Source organism: Apostichopus japonicus, chromosome 2, assembly GCF_037975245.1.
Source record: "Apostichopus japonicus isolate 1M-3 chromosome 2, ASM3797524v1, whole genome shotgun sequence".
NCBI classification, from domain to species: domain Eukaryota; kingdom Metazoa; phylum Echinodermata; class Holothuroidea; order Aspidochirotida; family Stichopodidae; genus Apostichopus; species Apostichopus japonicus.
The window spans coordinates 20,241,546-20,267,653 of NC_092562.1; the positions used below are offsets into that span (position 1 = coordinate 20,241,546).

A 26,108-nucleotide genomic window follows, 5' to 3' on the forward strand; every position below is an offset into this window, starting at 1 on the left:
GTGAATTAGGGAATGTACAGGTCTTCCCAGAGATGTCCGTCAGAGATTCCTCAAAGGAAAACTAGAAATGATAGATATGACAGCGCCCTCTCTTTATTAAGGGGGCGGCTGGAGATCCCATTAGGAGGATCAAGTGAGCCATTAAACATATAACATAAATGTATTGATGTAAAATATTAATAAATATTATATAAAAACATCATTATCATTGATTTTGCCTGAGAACTCTCAGGAGAGTAAGTATTAGTAATATAAAATAATAACATATTAAAACAATGTTACTAATATAGCATTTTAATACTAGACTTGTAACATAACTGCGCATGTATGCCTGTAAATATTCCGTACAGTCAGGTATTGCGCATAAGTCGTGACTGGCGATAGGAGGTGGGTGGGGGGGGGGGCGTATCGCCCATTTTTTTTTAACTTCAATGCCATGCCGACAATATTCTCTTATAAAAAAAAAAGTTTCAATTCCTGCTACTCCTTGTCACTTTCTGTTGTCATGCACTGAAGGCGAGTTAGTTTCTCATTCCTTAGTACTTAAGAACTTAAATCCCATTCAATCGAAATCTCTCCCTCACTAGCTCTTTGTCTTTTTTGTCCCCTGACTTCGGGTTCTTTCCTCCGTTCACCCAGGGAGTTGTTATACTCCCTGATTCACCCATGACTTTCTATTCAATGCTATTGTAACCAGGGAGTTCTTTCCATAACAACTCCCTGTTGTAACGATACTTCACTTATCAACCATTCCCTGGCTCAACCAAGCAGTGGCGTCACCAGACTTTTCAGTCTGGGGGACACAGGGGAGGCACCATCATTTGATGGGGGGGGGGCACTTAGGTGGATACGGATCGCCGTCCTGGGGGAGGGGTCTAAGGGGAGGGGAAAATTTGGAAAATTTTCGCATACGGAAGATGGGCTAGATGCAAAATGGTGCCACATTTGATGCTAAATTCGATCTGAAGATATCTCCAGAAATTGCTATTTTTGAGGTAATGATTTTAACAACGCGCAGAATTTTCCAGAGGATATGAACCACATGCTGTCGATATTATGCCTAACCCTATCAATGGAACCTACATTTGTTGAATTAATGTGTGCATGACCCCCGACTCCTTTCTTGTCCTTCTCGTTTTCTCCCATTATCTATTAAGATGATAACAGGTTCCAGCATCGTTATTGGCTCCTATCAGGGATCTGACCATGCAATCCAAAGTTTGATCACACATCGAGTATGGCTCAGTATGCAGGTGTGAACATTCGCCATTTGTTCCTACAAGCATCTGACCTCAAATGACCTCTGCACCCCCTACACAACAGGGTTAATATATGGGTCCACAAATATAGGCAAGTATGGTGCCTGCGGACCCTCACATTCTCACATTTCGTCAGCTCCTAACCTGAGCCAGAACAGGGAAATTCATCGTTTTGAACGATGAGTCATGTAGCTCGCGAAGCGGACGTGTATAGCCGCTGGTATCATATGGCGTGAGCACTGACACTTTCAATGTAAATATCGACACCTGTTGTGATGGCGCGGGTTACGACTTCGATACCCGACGGTCAAGGATAAACTTTTTCATTTTTTCGCAGCTCATTTGAAGAAAATACGAATTACTGTGCTTCTTTGTTCTTATGAAAAACCAACTCAGATGATGGGAGTTGAATATAGCAAAATATATATATATTTTTTTACCAACCCAAATCTCAGATGGGGGGCACTCGGGGGGCACTAGGTTTTCCAGGGGGGGCACGTGCCCCCTGCCCCCCCCCCTTGGCGACGCCACTGCAACCAAGACAACTGATCCTCAAAAAAAACAAAAAACAACGTTGTCTTTTCTTTGATAAAAAATCTAGATATTATCCCCCGCAGGACCTCTTGTGAGGTCGATCAGGTGTAAAACTTCTTCACTACCGAGTTTTGCCATCTTTTGTCGTCTTTCCACATCATTGCATTTATTGGTTACAAATCACCAGTATCTTAATTTTTCACGACCAAGTTGACGTAGGCCTATACATCTACTTGCATTTAATTATGCAACCCGTTTTAATTCACAGAAAAAAAAAACATGCTAATGGAATTCTGAATGCATTGCAGATTACTGCTGGCGTGTCAACAGTTGTGTGTCAAACTGTATCGTTGGTAATATACTGTCATATATATACATATAATACTATATACATTTCATTTAACGTGTGATCTCTATATTTGCCAGTGTACCACATGAGAATCGAGGGGAAATGGATCGCAGGAATTCGAAGGAAGACTTGATCCCATTACTACCCAATGATCAAGACCGCGATAAGAACAGCAACAAGTTAGAAGAGAAAGGTCAAATTATTCTTTCTTTTTATATTTTCTTATTTAAATATATACTTAGCAATTTTTCAATACAGAATCAAGTCGAGGACATTCATATTTTTAGTTATGAATGTAAGTTTAATGATTTGGTTTGAGCAAGCCTGGACCAGGAAATCATTTTATATAGGCTTACCAGGTACATTAGTACTAAATATTTCCAGCGAGTAATTTGTACATTGGCATTGTTGCAACATTGGCATTGTTACTTTGGCATTGTTGCAAAAGAAATCGAACTATCACATTCATCAAGAGAAAATTGAACAGATAAAATGCCAAGTATTGAAATAATTTAAACATGCCTTTTAATAAGCCATGATTAATTTATGAAGAATGTCTAAAATATTATATCAAATATGGAAGTTTTTAATATAATTATGCACATTCCTATTTGAGAGAAATTTCCATTTTCTTAAAAGTTTAATTACTTCATCAATCAAGGGTAAATGTTCTTTATTACATAATTTTTCAAAGTCTAACTGAAAATTCGTGCTGGTAATTCATGAATGAGATATGCTGACGGCAATATTGAACTGTTTTTGCAAGGGAATGTACCATAAGAGTACAAGATTGATTTGAAAAGTGGAGTAGTTCCGCTTTTTGTTTATGTGAAACTGGTTACTTTTTGTAAGTAAGAAACATCTTCTTCTGCCAGTGCCCTGAAATTCGACAATTTGTTTTTGCACAAACATGTATAGACAATCTTTCCTTAAAATCAACATGTTGACTAAAAATTGGCCAGACGATTGGGAACCCCTCCCCCACCCACCAAAAGAATAAGAACGAAAACAGTCAACTGTCTAGTGTGGATGACATTTCTCACTCTCTACACTCCCTCAGTGCTCCTATAACGTAGTGGAGAGGGAGGGGGTGGGGGAGGGTGGGGGAGGGCAGTCGGGTTCAAAACCTTTTCATAAGCCTCTCTTCAGTTGTACTGTATTTCTTCACTAGTTTTCTGGTGTATATACCCCTTTAACCAACCACTCGCTGGTCTCCCACTGGTGCCTTTAGTGTAAACTGCCTCTTGCAGAATAAAATGTTTCAAAATTAACTTTCCCAATCCCTTCAAAAAGTAAATAGTCTGCAATAATGTGTTTACTAATACCCGTTTTACTCAACACCGGTTATCAAATATTACTTGATGTATTCTAAGTATGACCAACATTTGGTGCAAAATTTGTCAGCCTATTTGGATAATTCCAGTGGCATATACAGCAGAGGGGGGGGGGGGGCAAGAACCCTTTAGTCCAATATCGTGCCCCTTCCCCCCTCCCCTCCCCAGCCACAATGAAATTGGTGAGCCAAAATACTAGGCATAAAAGTATTGGACAAAAATTGCACAATGCAGTCAAAGCAAAACCTATGTTCTAAATATGAAGAATATTTGGCTGCATCTCACTAAGCCCAGGAGGCTGGATTGTGTTATGTATTGCAATCTGAGAGGGATTTTGGGGAATTTTTGTTTGGTACAACACGCACCAACAGATAGTGGCACTCGGCATAGAAGGTGGTATCTACTTGTCCCCCCCCCCCAAAAAAAAACACACACACACTTGTTGCCCCTATCAGTTAACCCATATGGAAATATCTGGTCACAACACAGGATATTTCATTGGTCTTTAAGGGAAGGGAAAATCAGTTAACAAGTACAAAATTAATATTCTAGCAATAGTTCTGACTAAACACAAAACCATCCATGCACTGCATCGGGGGTAATCCGTGTATCACGAATGTGTATCGGCACCTGGCTAAGCACAACACCATCCATGCATTGCATAGGGAGCTCATATGTGTATCGCGAATGTGTATCGACACCTGGCGAAACACAACACCATCCATGCATTGCATAGGAGCTCATATGTGTATCGCGAATGTGTATCGACACCTTGCTAAGCACAACACCACCCATGCACTGTATAGGAAGTCATCCGTGTATAACGAACGTGTATCGACACCTGGCGAAACACAACACCATCCATGCACTGCATATAGGAGGTCATCCGTGTATCACGAATGTGTATCGACACCTTGCTAAGCACAACACCACCCATGCACTGTATAGGAAGTCATCCGTGTATCACGAATGTGTATCGACACCTGGCGAAACACAACACCATCTATGCACTGCATGATAATTCACCATATACAAAATGAACCGCCAAAGTGTATATAGAGCTCCAGGACTATATATAATAAGCATATACGATATAGCATTCGGTGTTCATGGGCCTTGTTCTCTTGCTTCTCGGCCTTTTGGCTAAGATCATGTGTAGTATCTGTTCCCTTTCGAGGGGATTGGTGATGCACACCCGACGATGATCACACAGTCACAGTATGGATGCAAGGGGACTGGGGTTGAGAGCGGATCAGTCGTTTGGTAGTTTGGATTTCCTGCCCAGGTTCTTTCCTGCAGGGTCGACTTTTCCTTAAAAAAGTCTCTTGTTTCAGAACCCATACATGTATAGTGTTTCAATGGATACATTATCATGTAAAATGTCCACAATCACATGCAATATCAGAAACCTCACCAATATGACATTCGAAGATTCTATTAAACTTATAAATAGACTATAGCCCACTGATATTATAATAAAGAATTTTTATTTATCAATATTGAAGCTAGAAAGTTTATTAGCGTACTGAAAGTAATAATTTGTTGTGTGATTCTCTGAAATTAATATTTTTTTAATTTTATAATAAATATCACTGTTTAACTACTGGTATATGGTTTACACAGCTACACGATATATGCTATCAGGCATATTTTCCTTTTTTTTATAAACAAGTGGAAGTAGCGGGTGGATTTTTAATTAATTAATTAATTTATATCATATCGATGAAAATTCCCTAATGATCGCAAACGGAGGTAGTGATCTATACATCAGTAAAATAAGAAGAAAAAAAGAAGAAATAATGACTTTACCGTTGAACAGAAATTAATCATATTGTAAAGTTAATTATTAGTGAGAAAGGGGGTCGCTTGAATACTAACTATACAATTGACAGGGTAAGGTGCTCAATTTTAAAAGGTATCCTTTTGGGTGGACAATTTTATCATTGTACCCCCATTTCCAATGATAAATTAAGCTTGCTCAGTTCATTTTTATTAATAATTTCATTAATAATAATAATAATAAAAAAAAATTATAATAATAATCAGAGGTTATTTTTACGACGCTTAAGCGACCACAAATGTGGGAGAAACCCGCAAGGGATTATTGATTACAACTTACACGTCAGCTTGCTTCTGAGTTCAACATGTTAGCCCCAATTTGGAATCAGAGTCAATTTAGAAAGTCATTTCAAATGGAAAAACCGTAGATTTCTCTTGGATGAAAACCCCACTTTCTATGACCCGGCCGCGAATATTTTTTCCCCAAACTGAACTGACACTGAAACTATTTCCTCTATTCTGACTGGCTCTCAGCGAGCACGTGATATACTTTAGTATTCAACATGGACCCTCCATACTCTGTCGATATCAGTATGATCAACACAAACAAATTCAAGATATTCACATTAGCAACTTTCCAGAAATTTTGGTAGGTATATATGAACGAAAGTATACAGTGTTCTTAACACAATGAAGCAACTATTCCCAGCTACTGCGCCCATTATAGGCAGTCGTCGATCGTTTGTTTACTCGCTTGACTCCGCTCTACACAACACATGTAATGTAGCCTAGGCCTGTACTGTGTATAGTATACAACACAATAAAACAAAGTTCATTTGTATTTGTATACATGTAGCCGATGTACATATGTACGAGGTGTTTGTGTACATTCGGAGTTGCGATACTTTTAGTTTTATAATCAGAAATTCAAAATGTATTCAGTCAATGAATCGAATATACAGTGGCCATGAAGACGGCGAGCGAGTGTGTGCCAGCCAGTGAGTGTACACAAAAAATGGCATTTGACGATGTGTCTGTGTCTTTTGACTTCGGTTAACTAGTTGTAGATAGCCTTATAAACTATACGTACGGAAACACAGATGTTTACCGGCACCATTACTTTAGAAGTTCTTGTACATGGTGACCTAGTAGGCCTGCATTAACCGTATATACGTATTCGTATTAGTTCGAGATCTCAAATTCACTAATATAGGCCCTATACCGCCCTTACAGTAGCTCTTGATAACTGGAAGCCTCACATTGTATCTACATGTAGGCACACTTAGGCCTACAGACTTTAACTTAGCCTGTATAAGGCCTAAACACGTATTTTTGACATGATGCGGCCCATGAGGATTGGTATGATCGACACTAACAGTGTCACATACATTCATTGATAAACGCAGACTACCATTCCGGTTTTGATCAGCCAATCAGAATCGAGGAAATAATTTCAGTGTCAGTTCAGTTTGGGGAAAAAAATATTTGCGACCCGGCCGGGTATCGAAACCGAAACATCCCGATTGCTAAGCTTTTATTCATGATGTATACGGGTATCTATATCAGTTTATACCGCCGTGAAACCGTCTCTACAAGGTTGTTGGCAGTTATAAATTATCTTCTCAAAAGTACCTAACCTTTTCCCAACAAAGCGAAGCACGGTTTGTTTCCCCTCGCGATTGTTGATGATGCATGTCATTTTTGTGATTTGATCTGAAGACTTAAGTTATAAGAGGGAAATGTTAAGAATGGATGTAAAGCATGCGGTTTTAATTATGTGTAAAATTAACACATATTTATGTGTAAAATATAATATGCGGTTTTTAATTATGTGCGGTTTTAAATATGCGGATTTAATTATGTGCAAATTTAATTATGTGTAAAATTAACACATAATTATGTGTAAAATTAACAAAATTGTGCGGTTTCAATTGTGTTAGTTTTTAAAGGATTTCCTGTCAAGTATAGGCTGCCATGTTTGTCTATCAAAGGCGGACTAGTTGGAATTTTAATGAATGGTTTAAATTATTGCGTCATTCTAGCGTAATTATCTTACCACTTTACTGACACAATTCATAACCGCAGTAAATTATTTTATTTGATGCTAAAATATTTTGTCGCCCAGACTTTTCCCCAGCGTTAATCGTAAACACAAAAAGGATTTTTGGTTTGTTTTTGGTATGCAATATAGTTTTTGCTTCTGCATTATAAATGCATAACGAATCTCGACAACATGCAGTCATGCGCAAGCCATAATGAACTGTGGTTATTTCTGTATATCAATATCGGATCACTGCAGTTGGACGTTATTCGTTAATCGGTCCGCTGGCACTGACCACTGGCCGGGCAATATGGTGGTGGCTCAAAGGGAGCCATCGCCTTATTGGGCGAGTGTAAAATTAGCCATAGCGCATGTATACAGAACGATATAGGAATAAAACGTGATGGATGCAAAGAAAATATATATTTTTTATAAAGTATTCGACCACGCGTAACGCTCTTCATAATGTATATATGCTTATTCCTTTTGGTTTTGTTTTAGATCATAATGACAGGGGAAACCAACACGAAGAATTAAGTAGTAACTGGCAAGCTGGATGGAACATTATCAACGGACAGCAAGGGGCATCCCTTTTAGGGGCACCATTTGCAGTAGGTGTTGGGGGTTTCTGGTCATTAATCCCTTTAACACTGATAGCTCTAATCGGGAACTACTCATCAAAGGTACCGTTCACAGGCTTTCAAATATTTCACAATAGGGTGACTTACAAGGCCGCGATTCATTGCTAATACTGATGTTCTAACCCAATCCATTAACCTCTGGCGAGTGAAAACAAGGAATTTAATTGCAAGGTCGAGACGACAAGAAAGTTATTTGCAGTGGTTATATATACAACAGTCATATTTTGTATCTTCTGTGTAAAGTCTATCCAGTGTATACTATTATTAATGCGGGTAATTTCATATATTATAAATTGGGCTGTCGTTATGTATTCAATTAATCTGATAAGGAGAACCATGCAGTTTTTGACAATTCACTATATACCAGTATTTTACGGTACTTATGAATCACGTACTAAAACAAACGTCCTCAACAGTATATAACCAGTTCTGGACGTGTATTTGTTATTGAACAAAATGTACACACTACTCATATAAACTGTCGGTATAAAGAAGTGGTTGGGGAAGGAGAACGTGAAACCACTGTTCATAGAAGAAAAAACACACGTATAAGAACTCGAGGGATATGAACTTTTGTTTGTAAAATATAACGTAATATTGTCGTAAGGTAGGAAATATGTGTCGTGACATACACAAATAAACCAGGCCTACAAATCGAAGTTAGTAATCAAATAATTCTATACTTGGGCACATGCCCGTATAACCACAATTCAGTGCTTTCCTTTTGAGGGGGAGGGGGGGGGGAGTGGGGACAAATCTGACGGATGATGCTCGTCAAGGGGCCGGGGTTCGCAGGGGAGTGGTGTGTCCTCCTCGATGAGAAATTTGTGTTTGGGTAAGACCGCACAGATGCAAAATGATGCTATGAATGTTCACAACATTATCTGTCGTACAAGTATTCGTTGTTAATGCGTAGTACTAAATCTATAAGCCATTTGATATTTGGGGGTGGGGTGGGTGACGTGCCTCCGTTGCCCCGCCGGGCTACAGTCCTGCTTACGTGATTACGCGATATACGTTACGTGATCCAAGTATAGCTGCTCAAGTAATAACTTCCATTGTCTTTTCATTTCTTTTTCTTTTTTACTTCTGAATAGATTCTGATACAATGTCTCTTTGAAGACGAACAAGAAGATGAAAGAGAAGAGCAAGACGGTAAACAAAATGGAGGAGGACTGCAGTTAGATAGAGAAGAAATTTGTGGCCGTGTTCGTCGTCCACGAAAGGTACGGCATTCATACATGGAGGTCGCAAACGACTGTTTTCGTGGATGTGGTATATTCGTTCGCCTCGCCGTCCTCTTATCAGCTTTCTCAGTTGCCACGTTACATCTGCAAACAATGGGCGCCATCATCATCGATATGACAGACGAGTTCCTCGCGCTTTCAAGGGAGGCCGTTTTACTTATGTGTGTTGTTGTTAGTTTGGGCTTTGTCCTCTCTTCTAATTTGACACAATTATCATTTCTGAGTCTGTTAGCTTTAATCTGTTTGATACTATTAACCGTGGGTATTGATATAGTTTCAGCCATCAATTACAATGACTGGTACGTTGAATTTCTAACGAAATTCAGCATTTACAAGATAGTCTACGCTACTAGCATAATAGTGTTTAACTTCAGCGCTCAATTTTTCATCATTGATGTTCATAATTCTATAGCAGATCAAACATCGTTTGATTCGGTAGTTAACGTGTCATCTATATTGGCATTCTTTCTCTTCTTTGCGGTTTCCCTGCCAGCTTGCCTATCTTTCGGACCTACCATTCAAGAGTTTGTAATATTATCAATTCCTCCTGGAATTTTTAGGACAATCACGTGTACTGCATTTTTACTGAAATCTTATTTTTCATTTCCATTAGCGATTTTCATATGTGAGCTCTATTTTCCGAGATGTCCTTTCCCATTACCAGAATCTTTCAGTCATTTCCTGGACGAGTTTAGTAACATCTTTACCTGCTTAAGGCGAGTAATGTTAATGTTAATCTCTTGCGTGGTCGCCATTTGTATACCGTCTTATGCTTTCATACTGTATGCTATAGGCGGAACTATCATGGCGTTCACAGAAATTATCTTTCCTCCTTTATTCCACATCCTCCTGAAAAAGCTGACAGTGACTCAAAAAATCGCAGACATTCTTATAATTGTGTACGGTGTCGGTATTGCAATATCTACCATTATCTTTGTTATACAAATAATTATAACAGGAAAACAGTAAAAACAAAAACATATATATATATATATATATATATATATATATAAATATATAAAATATATATATATATATATATATATATATATATATATATATATATATACTAATATATACTAATATATACTAATGTACACATCAGCTTAGATATACAAACAATTCCCAACCAATGGTATTCCCCCCCCCCCCTTATCCCTCCCTCATGCTGACATGTTGTAATATGATACTACATACAGATATTTAAGTGTAACTTATGAACACCAACCGTGACATGTTGCTGATATATATTATTGTAACATACTGAACAATTCTTTTTGTAACATGTTGATATCAATTCTGAAAGTTATGAGACTAATGATTCACTGCTGCCCATAACGCCAATAGGTTCAAACCAATTTTCATACGTATCTCAGATTGATTTAGACTGTTGATATGTGTGTTTTTCTTTTAATGACAATGAAAAATAAGATATTGGATATATCATTGGCGTACTGATCTTAGTTTGTAACATTCTAATATTTTTACCTAACATTGTGAAACAGATGTCGTTCTGTAGCCACTGCAGATGTGCTGACCACAGGAATGTCGGCAACAACTTTCACTTGATATACAAGGGGAAGCAAGAGTGTTTTTTTTGTCTAGGAGTAAACGATTTGTTACAGCTTTACACGGTTAGAACATTTCGTCCAAACGGTAGAATTTGACGTTTTGTCAAGGTCGATCATATGAGTGTAAAACGGCCTTAAATTTACATTATATTTAACATTATTTGTTCATCTGTTCAGACTTTTGACGTATTGACGAGAAATACTATATAGTGTGCAGAACGGTTACTTTAAGATTTCATATTTACATAGGTGTTGTAAGTATATCAATGTGATGCTCCTTCTACGCTTCCGTAGTTATCTTCCCTATTAATAGTGTTCATATTAAACTGTAGTTATGTGTACAACAGAAGGTTGGTGACATTGACTGCAGTCATGCAAGATAATATATGGAGATGCACTAGTTTTTTTCAGTACTATTTTCAGTTTGCACTTTATGTAAACGTTGCCAAAAGAGCAAAACATGTGTTAAGCAGATCACAGAATTGTTGCGCTCGCATCTACAGTTCGGCACAGCCATTGGCCTTGATAATGCGAGGGTTTAGAAACCAACTGTCGTAACTATCTGCAGTATGTCTCGCTGTTATAAAAAAGTTTTGGTGAATTAAACGTGGTATCTTATAATATTTTAATGCTACTAACGTCTTGAAAACAGATTCGGCATAACTGGATTTTTGAAATCACAGTGAACGTTGATACTGATGAAAAGTAATCGTTTCATGACAGACACACCGACCGACCTTGACCTTCTGAGAGAAAGCAGATCTATCCGAGCATTTGTTGCTTTCACGTTTATGTATTTTCAAAATCTTCTGGTATAAACGTTAAATGTTATAAGTTTTGATTGCCACATGTTTTCTCAGATATGGATCTGCTATATATGGGCCAGATATGGATTTGCCATATATTAGTCATATATGCCACATGTAAGCCATATATGGATCTGCTTTATATGGGCCAGATATGGATTTGCCATATATGGTCCAGATATGGATTTGCCATATATGGACCATATCTGGTCCAGATAAAAAGTGACTCATATAAAGTTTTATCTGAGGCAGATATGGCCTTTATCTTATATCAAGTTATATCTGCCCAATTCTTGTTATGGCCAGATATAAATTCCATATATGGCACAGATATGGGCCAGATACAAATTGCCATAATTGGGCCATATATGGATTTTGAGTAAGGGCAAGGAAGTTGTAATTTGAATAACTGATAACCGTAAAGAAATACATCGTTATAAAAGTCTCAAAGTTGTGAATGATCCAGAAGGTGGTGACTATATATCCAATTGTTTACTTATGATCCTTTATCACCATTAAAGAGACAATGACCATTCACTATGGTGTTATGATGCATTTAACTCAAATTAGATATGTCACTGGAACACGGGGACTTGAGCAAGTTGAAGGAGAACTGTCGTATCATCAAATATCGGTATGGTGTGTGAACTTGTTGCACGCAGACCTTCAGAATGAAAGGTCAAAGGTCATAGGCTTAAGGTCAATTGGGTTGACTTGCATCCTGCACATGTACACTGTGTATGTCAAATTGTGAGGTTACCATAGAAACTGATTTCAAAGGTCATGGGGTCAAAGTACCAATTTATAATTTAGTGCAATTTTGTGTCAATCACTATTAAGGGGCTAAGTCAATATTCATTATAATTGGGTAGGTAGGTGCCCTGTGTAAAGGGACTTTATCTCTCGCAGAATTTCAGAACGAAAGGTTAGTGGTCATAGGGTGAAATGCAGCAAAACGTTTTTGTCTTCATAATGTTATAACTCAACTTGATCCCCGCTTGTGAGTAAAAAAAACATGTATACATGACCAACTTATATTTTTATTTGTGAATTTTCTGACTACCTCTTCAACACTGGGTAACCTCAGATGTTGTAATATGCTTTCTATGTTAAGCTGGAAAATATATAACCTTTGAGACTCTTATAAATGATACCTTCAGAAGGATGGAACTAACCTACCCCCAGGTGGCTATACCAAGCCTAATCTACGTGCTGATTGTACAAAATGGAATAATTAAAATAGACCAAGTTTCTGCATTCTCATTACAAAATGTCTTGCATTTCATAAATGCCAAATTACAGTTACAACCTTTAGCGAAGTAAATTAGCATAACTAAGGCTTTGCCTGCATGTTAGTGTTAGCCTGTGGTAGGTGTAGTATAACTATAAGCAAACAACAGTTTTAATGGCATACAATAACTTTGCCATTTTAAAGGTCTTTTTCTTCCAACAAAATCATTTGATCAAGCTGGTCTTTCTGCTTCTTGTTGATTATTTTATACAGGGCTAGTCTAGGCCCATTGAATCCATATGCATTTATTGACAATTTGAAAAGAACACACCAGGGTAGCATATAGTATTACTATTAGTAATAGTAGTATGGATGAATTGGGCTACAATTCTTACAATAATGCCTAACTTTATTGCTCCTTTTGGTCTTAGACCATTTCAATTCATCACATTGACAAAAAACTGTATATGCGGGCACAGTATACCGTAAATTTGTTTCACACGGCTAGCCTAGGTCCTAACTTACGCTAAAACTAACTTAGGTCTGAGCTAGTTAACAGCTCAGCCTAGGCCTCAATAAGGTTAGCCTATTTGCGTTTTGACAGATGACAGTGCCGTGGGATCTAGCCTCATGTCTATATTTTCTCGGTTTATTAAACATGAAAGACCTTAGAAGATACCATACATGATATTAGAACTTACAGGGCACAATATTAAATATAAAAAGTGCCAAAAAGGAGCAGGAGAACATCTTTCTTTACCTGTTATCAATCATGATCTAGTGTGTTTTGGCTTGCATGTTGAAGAGCATGAATGGAAGTACATGTGGTGAGAAAATTGGGTCAATTGAGGCAATTTTAGACCCCTTTAGGCCTCCCAGGAGCAGCGTAGGAAAATTGTTTACTACTGAGTGAAGAGGTTTGTTTACAAGTGACGAAAACTTCCGGCTGGGAGAGCAAAAAATGTACATGGTCATGATACGGAAAATTGATGGTGCCATGAAAGGCCAACTTTTCAGCTATCTGGTGATGGATAACGTTTAGCTAGTGAAAACTTCTATCTAGCCTTAGAGACCACATTACTTTTGTGATTTAGTGTAAGTCAACGGGGCTGTTAATGGGCGTATGCTACCTTCAGGACACAGATTGTGCATAGCGCCAGCTCCCGTTTTACATCTACTCGTATTCACATCAGGTACCGCACCACAATTAGAGTAGTGCTCATCCGCTATAAAGGTTAACCGTCCGAAAAAAAGAGGTAAAAGTACCTAAGGTAAAGCTTGTTTAAGCATGTTATCAGTTATTGTCATCATTTGTCCTGCCTTTATATGAAAGAGCATAATTTAAAGTACAGATAATGTGAAAATAAGTGACGCAATAAGCAGTCGCGCCAACGTATCAGTTAGGATATAATGCTGGTTATCTAATAGTTAAGGCTCCTAATGCAAGCAAGAGGTGCATAAGATCGGCAAAGGCAAGCTGCCTTCACTGGGGTTCGAACCACCAAGTGAAAAAGAAAGTCTTGCTCTACAAGTACAGTGCGACAAGCCGTCGCGCCACTGTGATATGTGATAGCTATCGGTATAACTTCGACACGAGAAATAGATGACGTAATCACTGCAATTGCGCCTATCGACGGTCGGTTATAGCTATTTATTGACCGTGAAAACATGAAAACAAATTATACCTATTTAGTAGTAGAATGAATCAAATGCTGCATGTCCAAAAATCGTGCAAATCGAAATATTTCCTATGCAAAAAAAGAAAAAAAGAAAAGGAAAAGAAAAAATGACGGGGTATCGAACCCGGTACCTCGCGCACCCTAAACGAGAACCATACCTCTACACCAACAGGCCGTTTGTACACAAGAAGTTACGGTAACACATCATACGTTGCTTCGACACGTAAGCCTCCAGCCAAATGGTGATAGCTATCGGTATACCTTCGACAAGAGAAATAGATGACGTAATCACATCAATTGCCTATAGCCGATCGGTAACAGCTATTTTTTGACCGTGTAAATGGTTACCCTTGTGTATCTATTTACAGTTCCTTATACATATTTACAAATTATCAACGAAATCAGCGTCTACGTCGTCCCTTATAGAAGCAATCACACCTAATAATGTTCACTCGAGCCTGTTTGGGCTTGAAGCGATAAAAAAGCGACGCGACGGAGCATTAAACACTAACATGAAGCTCTGAGACATCATTTGCAGTCCTGCTTCACTAAATGATTATCGCCCAATTGATATATCAAGCATAGGGTTCAATTGTTTGCAAAAGTTATTACTTTCGTATGTCACACAATCCATTGATGAACATGGTGATCCAAATCAGTTTGCGTACAGAAAAGGTATCTCGTGCACTGATGCAATCCTCACCCTTGTCCATGGCATAGTGTCTGGGCTAAACTGTAAACAGACGACAATATCTAAAGTCCTATTTCTGGACTTTTCAAGTGCATTTAATACAGTCCTGCCCAATCGTCTACTAAATGACCTGTGTAACTTCATCGATGAGCCATGGCTCATTCATTGGCTTAGGGATTTCATGCAGGGATGGTCGAGACAAGTTAAACTAGACAAAGGCTATACAACAACTTCTGAAATCAGAGTAGGAGTTCCACAAGGTGGCCCTCTATCAGCCCTATTGTTTACTATTTATACAGATTGCATTCGCTCTAATTCTAATTGCTCAGTAATTAAATATGCTGATGACACTGTTTTATCGTGCAATATCACCAAAGGCTCCCACCAGCAAAATCAGCATGAGTATCAAGATTTTATCACTAGTATAGTTAGCACTTGCGACCAGAAGAACCTACTTCTCAACAAAAAGAAGTGTAAGGAAATGGTTTTCGAAAACGTCAATATTAAGCACAGGGGTTTAATCGAGAAGAGAGACGAGAGGACAATTATTCACAATACATCCGTTGAACGTACTTCCAGTACAATGTATCTAGGAGTCTGCATTGACAACAAGCTGACGTTTTCAAATCATATTTCGAAGGTATTAGCCAAGGTGTATCACATTGTCGCCACACTCATGTATATTGCTCCTCACTTTCCTGTCCATATACGGGAAAGGGTGTTTGAGGCCTCTATCTTGCCAAATATAATATATGCTGTCCCGGTCTGGTATCACTTTGTCCAAATAAAAGATAAGAAAAGATTATTAAGTTTCCTGAGATACTGTGAGAGAATCTTTGGATTAAATCATAACCTACTTAAAGATAAAGTTAATACGGCTGCTAGGAAGGAATTTGAGAGGCTACTAAATAACATCCAAAGAAATGAAGGACACCCACTCCATTGTGCAATAAACTCTCTGTGCAATAAGACAAACTACAATATGAGGAATGTTGCAATAACTCCCAGATTCAGGATTGAACTTTATAGGAATTCTTTTGTTTATAGGGCGTCCATGTTCATACAGCATGGTGCTCTAGAACCATTGTTGTGATTTTGTTTTTCAGTGTTTTGTCTAGTATTTACTATTTTATATCTTTATCATAATTTTATTTATTTTCCTATTTATAAATTTTTAATGATTTATACTGGAAATAAAGAATTGAATTTGAATTGAATCATCTATATGTAATTGACGTGCTCACGGCGACTAGATAGCTTCGACAAGTGCAATAGATGACGTAATGGGTGTATTTGTATATTTGTATTTGTATATTTATTTGTTTCATCACAATTTACAGTGTGACGGGAAGTCTCCTATAAAGCCTGTAAGGCTTAACAAAGTAGGAGACTCCCCAAAAAGAAAAAAGAAAGAAAAACTTAAGAATAGAAATGAAAAGTTAATAGTAGCATCTACAATGATGAAATAATCGAATTGACTCTACTAGAAATTAATAATGTTAATAAGCGATCCTAACAATCTTTATAATGATCTTAATCGCAAACACACACAAGAATAAATCCATTAATAGTGAGAAATAATTACAGTTTGGAGATTCCTTTTGAATACAGAGTAAGAAGGCTTATTCTTAACATTATCCTGGAGATTATTCCACGTTTTTACAGCACGAATACGAGGGTTAAAAGAACTTAAAGTACTTCGTTGGGATAAAACATGGGCGTTATTACAATGGCGTGTTTGATGGTTGTGGATTAGTCTATTACTATATATAAAATCTTTAAAAGCCTCGGGTAGCAATCCATTCCATGCTTTATATGCAAATGTTGCAAGCTGGACTCTTATAATATCATTTAGTTTTAATAAATTTAATCTTTTGTATAATGGGCTAGTATGATCACGTGGTGCAGCATGTGATATATGGCGGATAGCTCTCTTCTGGAGGACACATAGGTGATTAAGATTTGTAGAATAGGTTCCTGACCAAATAGTCGTGCAATAAGTTAATTGGGGTAAAATCAGAGTTATATAGAGTGTTCTGAGTATATTTGGGTGTCCACAGTACATCAACTGACTGGTTCCAATCTTAAACTTTCTGGTAGACGGCAAGTTGTTAGCATTAATAGAGTTGAATCTGATCCTCTGACCATCACTTGCGGGGTGCCTCAAGGCAGTATATTAGGCCGCATTTTATTTCTTTACTATGTTAATGATATGCCAAACTCCATCAATTGCTTGCTTTACAATATGCCGATGACAGTGCTTTAATTTACTCTGACAAAGATCCTAACAATATTGGCAAAAATCTTTCATCTCACCTGGAGAGTGGCAATAAATGGCTCATTGAAAACAAATTGTCGTTACAAATGGGTAAGACCGAGTTGATTTTGTTTGGGACGAAACGTAAACTTAGTCAGTATACTATCTTCTCAATTGTTTGTGATGGTCAACTGATTAAGGCCAAACATTCTGTTGTTTACCTCGGTCTGGAGTTAAACCAATACCTTGATGGCGAACAAATTGTTCTTGGCATTAGTAGTAAAACAAATTCTCGAATCAAATTCCTCTACAGGCAAGCTAATTATTTTAATCAAAATGTGAAAAAGACCATCTGTACAGCCCTTGTTCTTTGTCTGTTCGATTATTCCATCTCATCTTGGTATGGAGGTATATCTAAGTACCACTCTCGTAGATTACAATGTGCCCAGAACAAAGTTATCAGATTCATTCTGGGTAAAGATTTTTATTATCACATTAACCATGCTGACTTTAAAACTCTTGGTATTTTGAACATCAACACTAGGGCTGAACAGCTTCGTCTTAATCATGTTTTTAATGTTTTCCATGGTACCTCTCCAGTTTATATGAGGGAGAGTTTTATTAGAGTAAATAGTGTTCATAGCCATAACACAAGAGGTAGTATTTTTAATTTTCAACTTCCCAAAATTAAAACGCACAGTGCTGGGTCTTTTTATTACAATGCAATTAAAAACTGGAACAGGCTACCTGAAAACATAAAATCCATCCTGCTGAAATACAATTTTAAAAAAGATGCCAAAGCCTACCTTTTAAATCATATGAATGTCTAGCTTGTAAATATCTTTCTTTTTACAGTGTTTGTATGCATGTTTTAGATGTTTTAATAGTTTTTTTCTTATCTTTTGTATTTTTATGGTTATAAGGACCCCTTTGGAAATAAGCTTTTAGCTTAAAGGGTTATCCTTGGCATGTTATTTTCTTTTCGATGCATTTAAGTATATTCCCATCTTGTATTTTAAATGTTTTTCTTTATGTGCAATTTTTGTGTGTATGTAGATGAAGAATGATATCTTGCCGAATAAAATAAAATAAAATAAAATCTAATCACATCAATTGCCTATAGCCGATCGGTAACAGCTATTTTTTGACCGTGTCAATGGTTACCCGTGTGTATCTATTTACAATTCCTTATACATATTTATGTATGTATGTATGTATATTTCATTTCATTTCATTTATTTATTTGTTTTTCCACAGAAGTACAAAGCGGAGGGAAGTCTTCCATAAAGCTTAAAAGCTTAACAAAGTGGAAGACTATTAGTTCCTCCTGCAAGCAGGAACTCGCGAAGAAGCCTCATAGGCTTATCAAAGCCGCAAACTGACCGAAGTCAGTCTCTTACATTCATATTTAACGTCCATAATTATGAATTGTTAATTGTCAACAACTCTGTAACTGGACGACATACATTAATCTGGGAGTGACTCGAACCGGGGACCTTATGATTGAAAAGCACCGGCGTTAACCACTGAGCTAACACTCCACACTCCAAAGTTAATCGCCTAATATCTCAGTCCATACAGTGGCGCGATGGCTTGGCGCAATGGATGAGCGAGACTCCCTTTTGCATCGGTGGTTCGAACCCCGGTGACGTCTTTTGCCGATCTTTTACAGATCGTGCTTACATGGGGAGCTGTAAGTATTAGTTAATCGCCTAACAACTCAGTCCATACAGTGGCGCGATGGCTTGGCGCACTGTACGAGCTGATGAGCGAGACCCTCTTTTGCATCGGTGGTTCGAACCCCGGTGACGTCTATTGCCGATCCTTTACAGCTCGTCCTTACATGGGGAGCTGAAAGTATTCGTTAATCGCCTAATATCTCAGTCCATACAGTGGCGCGATGGCTTGGCGCACTCTACGAGCTGATGAGCGAGACCCTCTTTTGCATCGGTGGTTCGAACCCCGGTGACGTGTTTTGCCGATCTTTTACAGATCGTGCTTACATGGGGAGCTGTAAGTATTAGTTAATCGCCTAATATCTCAGTCCATACAGTGGCGCGATGGCTTGGCGCACTGTACGAGCTGATGAGCGAGACTCTCTTTTGTATCGGTGGTTCGAACCCCGGTGATGACGTCTTTTGCCGATCTTTTACAGATCGTGCTTACATGGAGACCTGTAAGTATTTGTTAATCCACCTAATATCTCAGTCCATACAGTGGCGCGATGGCTTGGCGCACTGTACGATCTGATGATCGAGACTTTCTTTTGCATCCGTGGTTCGAACCCCGGGTGATGACGTCTTTTGCCGATCTTTTACAGCAAGTGCCTACACGGGGAGCTGTAAGTATTAGTTAATCGCATAATATCTCAGTCCATACAGTGGCGCGATGGCTTGGCGCACTGTACGAGCTGATGATCGAGACTCTCTTTTGCATCCGTGGTTCGAACCCCGGTGATGACGTCTTTTGCCGATCTTTTACAGCAAGTGCCTACACGGGGAGCTGTAAGTATTAGTTAATCCACCTAATATCTCAGTCCATACAGTGGCGCGATGGCTTGGCGCACTGTACGAGCTGATGATCGAGACTCCTTTTTACATCCGTGGTTCGAACCCCGGGTGATGACGTCTTTTGCCGATCTTTTACAGCAAGTACCTACACGGGGAGCTGTAAGTATTAGTTAATCGACCTAATATCTCGGTCCATACAGTGGCGCGATGGCTTGGCGCACTGTACGAGCTGATGAACGAGACTCTCTTTTGCATCCGTGGTTCGAACCCCGGTGATGACGTCTTTTGCCGATCTTTTACAGCAAGTGCCTACACGGATAGCTGTAAGTATTAGTTAATCCACCTAATATCTCAGTCCATACAGTGGCGCGATGGCTTGGCGCACTGTACGAGATGATGATCGAGACTCCTTTTTACATCCGTGGTTCGAACCCCGGGTGATGACGTCTTTTGCCGATCTTTTACAGCAAGTACCTACACGGGGAGCTGTAAGTATTAGTTAATCCACCTAATATCTCAGTCCATACAGTGGCGCGATGGCTTGGCGCACTGTACGAGCTGATGAGCGAGGCTCTCTCTTTTGCATCGGTGGTTCGAACCCCTGTGATGACGTCTTTTGCCGATCTTTTACAGCGAGTGCCTACATGGGGAGCTGTAAGTATTAGTTAATCGACCTAATATCTCAGTCCATACAGTGGCGCGATGGCTTGGCGCACTGTACGAGCTGATGAGCGAGGCTCTCTTTTGCATCGGTGGTTCGAACCCCCGGTGATGACGTCTTTTGCCGATCTTTTACAGCGAGTGCCTACATGGGGAGCTGTAAGTATTAGTTAATCGACCTAATATCTCAGTCCATACAGTGGCGCGATGGCTTGGCGCACTGTACGAGCTGATGAGCGAGGCTCTCTTTTGCATCGGTGGTTCGAACCCCCGGTGAGGACGTCTTTTGCCGATCTTTTACAGCGAGTGCCTACATGGGGAGCTGTAAGTATTAGTTAATCGACCTAATATCTCAGTCCATACAGTGGCGCGATGGCTTGGCGCACTGTACTAGCTGATGAGCGAGGCTCTCTTTTGCATCGGTGGTTCGAACCCCCTGTGAGGACGTCTTTTGCCGATCTTTTACAGCGAGTGCCTACATGGGGAGCTGTAAGTATTAGTTAATCGACCTAATATCTCAGTCCATACAGTGGCGCGATGGCTTGGCGCACTGTACGAGCTGATGAGCGAGGCTCTCTTTTGCATCGGTGGTTCGAACACCCGGTGATGACGTCTTTTGCCGATCTTTTACAGCGAGTGCCTACATGGGGAGCTGTAAGTATTAGTTAATCGACCTAATATCTCAGTCCATACAGTGGCGCGATGGCTTGGCGCACTGTACGAGCTGATGAGCGAGGCTCTCTTTTGCATCGGTGGTTCGAACACCCGGTGATGACGTCTTTTGCCGATCTTTTACAGCGAGTGCCTACATGGGGAGCTGTAAGTATTAGTTAATTGACCTAATATCTCAGTCCATACAGTGGCGCGATGGCTTGGCGCACTGTACGAGCTGCTGGGCGAGGCTCTCTTTTGCATCGGTGGTTCGAACCCCCGGTGATGACGTCTTTTGCCGATCTTTTACAGCGAGTGCCTACATGGGGAGCTGTAAGTATTAGTTAATCGACCTAATATCTCAGTCCATACAGTGGCGCGATGGCTTGGCGCACTGTACGAGCTGATGAGCGAGGCTCTCTCTTTTGCATCGGTGGTTCGAACACCCGGTGATGACGTCTTTTGCCGATCTTTTACAGCGAGTGCCTACATGGGGAGCTGTAAGTATTAGTTAATCAACCTAATATCTCAGTCCATACAGTGGCGCGATGGCTTTACGCACTGTACGAGCTGATGAGCGAGGCTCTCTCTTTTGCATCGGTGGTTCGAACCCCCGGTGATGACGTCTTTTGCCGATCTTTTGCAGCGAGTGCCTACATGGGGAGCTGTAAGTATTAGTTAATCGACCTAATATCTCAGTCCATACAGTGGCGCGATGGCTTGGCGCACTGTACGAGCTGATGAGCGAGGCTCTCTCTTTTGCATCGGTGGTTCGAACCCCCGGTGATGACGTCTTTTGCCGATCTTTTACAGCGAGTGCCTACATGGGGAGGTGTAAGTATTAGTTAAACGACCTAATATCTCAGTCCATACAGTAGCGCGATGGCTTGGCGCACTGTACGAGCTGATGAGCGAGGCTCTCTTTTGCATCGGTGGTTCAAACCCCCGGTGATGACGTCTTTTGCCGATCTTTTACAGCGAGTGCCTACATGGGGAGGTGTAAGTATTAGTTAAACGACCTAATATCTCAGTCCATACAGTGGCGCGATGGCTTGGCGCACTGTACGAGCTGATGAGCGAGGCTCTCTTTTGCATCGGTGGTTCGAACCCCCGGCGATGACGTCTTTTGCCGATCTTTTACAGCGAGTGCCTACATGGGGAGCTGTAAGTATTAGTTAATCGACCTAATATCTCAGTCCATACAGTGGCGCGATGGTTGGCGCACTGTACGAGCTGATGAGCGAGGCTCTCTTTTGCATCGGTGGTTCGAACCCCCGGCGATGACGTCTTTTGCCGATCTTTTACAGCGAGTGCCTACATGGGGAGCTGTAGGTATTAGTTAATCGACCTAATATCTCAGTCCATACAGTGGCGCGATCTCTTGGCGCACTGTACGAGCTGATGAGCGAGGCTCTCTTTTGCATCGGTGGTTCGAACCCCCGGTGATGACGTCTTTTGCCGATCTTTTACAGCGAGTGCCTACATGGGGAGCTGTAAGTATTAGTTAATCGACCTAATATCTCAGTCCATACAGTGGCGCGATGGCTTGGCGCACTGTACGAGCTGATGAGCGAGGCTCTCTTTTGCATCGGTGGTTCGAACCCCCGGTGATGACGTCTTTTGCCGATCTTTTACAGCGAGTGCCTACATGGGGAGCTGTAAGTATTAGTTAATCGACCTAATATCTCAGTCCATACAGTGGCGCGATGGCTTGGCGCACTGTACGAGCTGATGAGCGAGGCTCTCTTTTGCATCGGTGGTTCGAACCCCCGGTGATGACGTCTTTTGCCGATCTTTTACAGCGAGTGCCTACATGGGGAGCTGTAAGTATTAGTTAATCGACCTAATATCTCAGTCCATACAGTGGCGCGATGGCTTGGCGCACTGTACGAGCTGATGAGCGAGGCACTCTTTTGCATCGGTGGTTCGAACCCCCGGTGATGACGTCTTTTGCCGATCTTTTACAGCGAGTGCCTACATGGGGAGCTGTAAGTATTAGTTAATCGACCTAATATCTCAGTCCATACAGTGGCGCGATGGCTTGGCGCACTGTACGAGCTGATGAGCGAGGCTCTCTTTTGCATAGGTGGTTCGAACCCCCGGTGATGACGTCTTTTGCCGATCTTATACAGCGAGTGCCTACATGGGGAGCTGTAAGTATTAGTTAATCGACCTAATATCTCAGTCCATACAGTGGCGCGATGACTTGGCGAACTGTACGAGCTGATGAGCGAGGCTCTCTTTTGCATCGGTGGTTCGAACCCCCGGTGATGAAGCTTTCGCCGATCTTTTACAGCGAGTGCCTTCATGGGGAGCTGTAAGTATTAGTTAATCGACCTAATATCTCAGTCCATACAGTGGCGCGATGGCTTGGCGCACTGTACGAGCTGATGAGCGAGGCTCTCTTTTGCATCGGTGGTTCGAACCCCCGGTGATGAAGGTTTCGCCGATCTTTTACAGCGAGTGCCTTCATGGGGAGCTGTAAGTATTAGTGAATCGACCTAATATCTCAGTCCATACAGTGGCGCGATGGCTTGGCGCACTGTACGAGCTGATGAGCGAGGCTCTCTTTTGCATCGGTGGTTCGAACCCCCGGTGATGAAGCTTTCGCCGATCTTTTACAGCGAGTGCCTTCATGGGGAGCTGTAAGTATTAGTGAATCGACCTAATATCTCAGTCCATACAGTGGCGCGATGGCTTGGCGCACTGTACGAGCTGATGAGCGAGGCTCTCTTTTGCATCGGTGGTTCGAACCCCCGGTGATGACGTCTTTTGCCGATCTTTAACAGCGAGTGCCTACATGGGGAGCTGTAAGTATTAGTTAATCGACCTAATATCTCAGTCCATACAGTGGCGCGATGGCTGGGCGCACTGTACGAGCTGATGAGCGAGGCACTCTTTTGCATCGGTGGTTCGAACCCCCGGTGATGACGTCTTTTGCCGATCTTTTACAGCGAGTGCCTACATGGGGAGCTGTAAGTATTAGTTAATCGCATAATATCTCAGTCCATACAGTGGCGCGATGGCTTGGCGCACTGTACGAGCTGATGATCGAGACTCTCTTTTGCATCCGTGGTTCGAACCCCGGTGATGACGTCTTTTGCCGATCTTTTACAGCAAGTGCCTACACGGGGAGCTGTAAGTATTAGTTAATCCACCTAATATCTCAGTCCATACAGTGGCGCGATGGCTTGGCGCACTGTACGAGCTGATGATCGAGACTCCTTTTTACATCCGTGGTTCGAACCCCGGGTGATGACGTCTTTTGCCGATCTTTTACAGCAAGTACCTACACGGGGAGCTGTAAGTATTAGTTAATCGACCTAATATCTCGGTCCATACAGTGGCGCGATGGCTTGGCGCACTGTACGAGCTGATGAACGAGACTCTCTTTTGCATCCGTGGTTCGAACCCCGGTGATGACGTCTTTTGCCGATCTTTTACAGCAAGTGCCTACACGGATAGCTGTAAGTATTAGTTAATCCACCTAATATCTCAGTCCATACAGTGGCGCGATGGCTTGGCGCACTGTACGAGATGATGATCGAGACTCCTTTTTACATCCGTGGTTCGAACCCCGGGTGATGACGTCTTTTGCCGATCTTTTACAGCAAGTACCTACACGGGGAGCTGTAAGTATTAGTTAATCCACCTAATATCTCAGTCCATACAGTGGCGCGATGGCTTGGCGCACTGTACGAGCTGATGAGCGAGGCTCTCTCTTTTGCATCGGTGGTTCGAACCCCTGTGATGACGTCTTTTGCCGATCTTTTACAGCGAGTGCCTACATGGGGAGCTGTAAGTATTAGTTAATCGACCTAATATCTCAGTCCATACAGTGGCGCGATGGCTTGGCGCACTGTACGAGCTGATGAGCGAGGCTCTCTTTTGCATCGGTGGTTCGAACCCCCGGTGATGACGTCTTTTGCCGATCTTTTACAGCGAGTGCCTACATGGGGAGCTGTAAGTATTAGTTAATCGACCTAATATCTCAGTCCATACAGTGGCGCGATGGCTTGGCGCACTGTACGAGCTGATGAGCGAGGCTCTCTTTTGCATCGGTGGTTCGAACCCCCGGTGAGGACGTCTTTTGCCGATCTTTTACAGCGAGTGCCTACATGGGGAGCTGTAAGTATTAGTTAATCGACCTAATATCTCAGTCCATACAGTGGCGCGATGGCTTGGCGCACTGTACTAGCTGATGAGCGAGGCTCTCTTTTGCATCGGTGGTTCGAACCCCCTGTGAGGACGTCTTTTGCCGATCTTTTACAGCGAGTGCCTACATGGGGAGCTGTAAGTATTAGTTAATCGACCTAATATCTCAGTCCATACAGTGGCGCGATGGCTTGGCGCACTGTACGAGCTGATGAGCGAGGCTCTCTTTTGCATCGGTGGTTCGAACACCCGGTGATGACGTCTTTTGCCGATCTTTTACAGCGAGTGCCTACATGGGGAGCTGTAAGTATTAGTTAATCGACCTAATATCTCAGTCCATACAGTGGCGCGATGGCTTGGCGCACTGTACGAGCTGATGAGCGAGGCTCTCTTTTGCATCGGTGGTTCGAACACCCGGTGATGACGTCTTTTGCCGATCTTTTACAGCGAGTGCCTACATGGGGAGCTGTAAGTATTAGTTAATTGACCTAATATCTCAGTCCATACAGTGGCGCGATGGCTTGGCGCACTGTACGAGCTGCTGGGCGAGGCTCTCTTTTGCATCGGTGGTTCGAACCCCCGGTGATGACGTCTTTTGCCGATCTTTTACAGCGAGTGCCTACATGGGGAGCTGTAAGTATTAGTTAATCGACCTAATATCTCAGTCCATACAGTGGCGCGATGGCTTGGCGCACTGTACGAGCTGATGAGCG

The 26,108-nt window shown here is 41.1% G+C and overlaps 1 protein-coding gene and 1 pseudogene across 1 annotated transcript; both read left to right on the forward strand.

Annotated features, from left to right (window-relative positions):
• Window positions 1-2,123: 2,123 nt before the first annotated feature.
• On the forward strand, window positions 2,124-10,159 carry LOC139979436 (vesicular GABA transporter-like). The gene is made up of 3 exons (XM_071990221.1): window positions 2,124-2,335; window positions 7,798-7,979; window positions 9,035-10,159. Exons 1-3 carry the CDS (start codon window positions 2,245-2,247, stop codon window positions 10,151-10,153), a joined length of 1,392 nt encoding a protein of 463 aa, XP_071846322.1. The 5' UTR covers window positions 2,124-2,244; the 3' UTR covers window positions 10,154-10,159.
• On the forward strand, window positions 4,600-4,676 carry LOC139957835 (U2 spliceosomal RNA; annotated as a pseudogene).
• Window positions 10,160-26,108: the final 15,949 nt, after the last annotated feature.

What these genes read in the sequence shown, in the direction of transcription:
- LOC139979436 (XM_071990221.1), top strand. Translation starts at nt 2,245, where the DNA reads ATGGATCGCAGGAATTCGAAGGAAGACTTGATCCCATTACTACCCAAT. An exon ending in CAACAAGTTAGAAGAGAAAG is followed by an intron (nt 2,336 to 7,797) that starts GTCAAATTATTC and finishes GTTTTGTTTTAG; the next exon opens with ATCATAATGACAGGGGAAAC. An exon ending in TCGGGAACTACTCATCAAAG is followed by an intron (nt 7,980 to 9,034) that starts GTACCGTTCACA and finishes ACTTCTGAATAG; the next exon opens with ATTCTGATACAATGTCTCTT.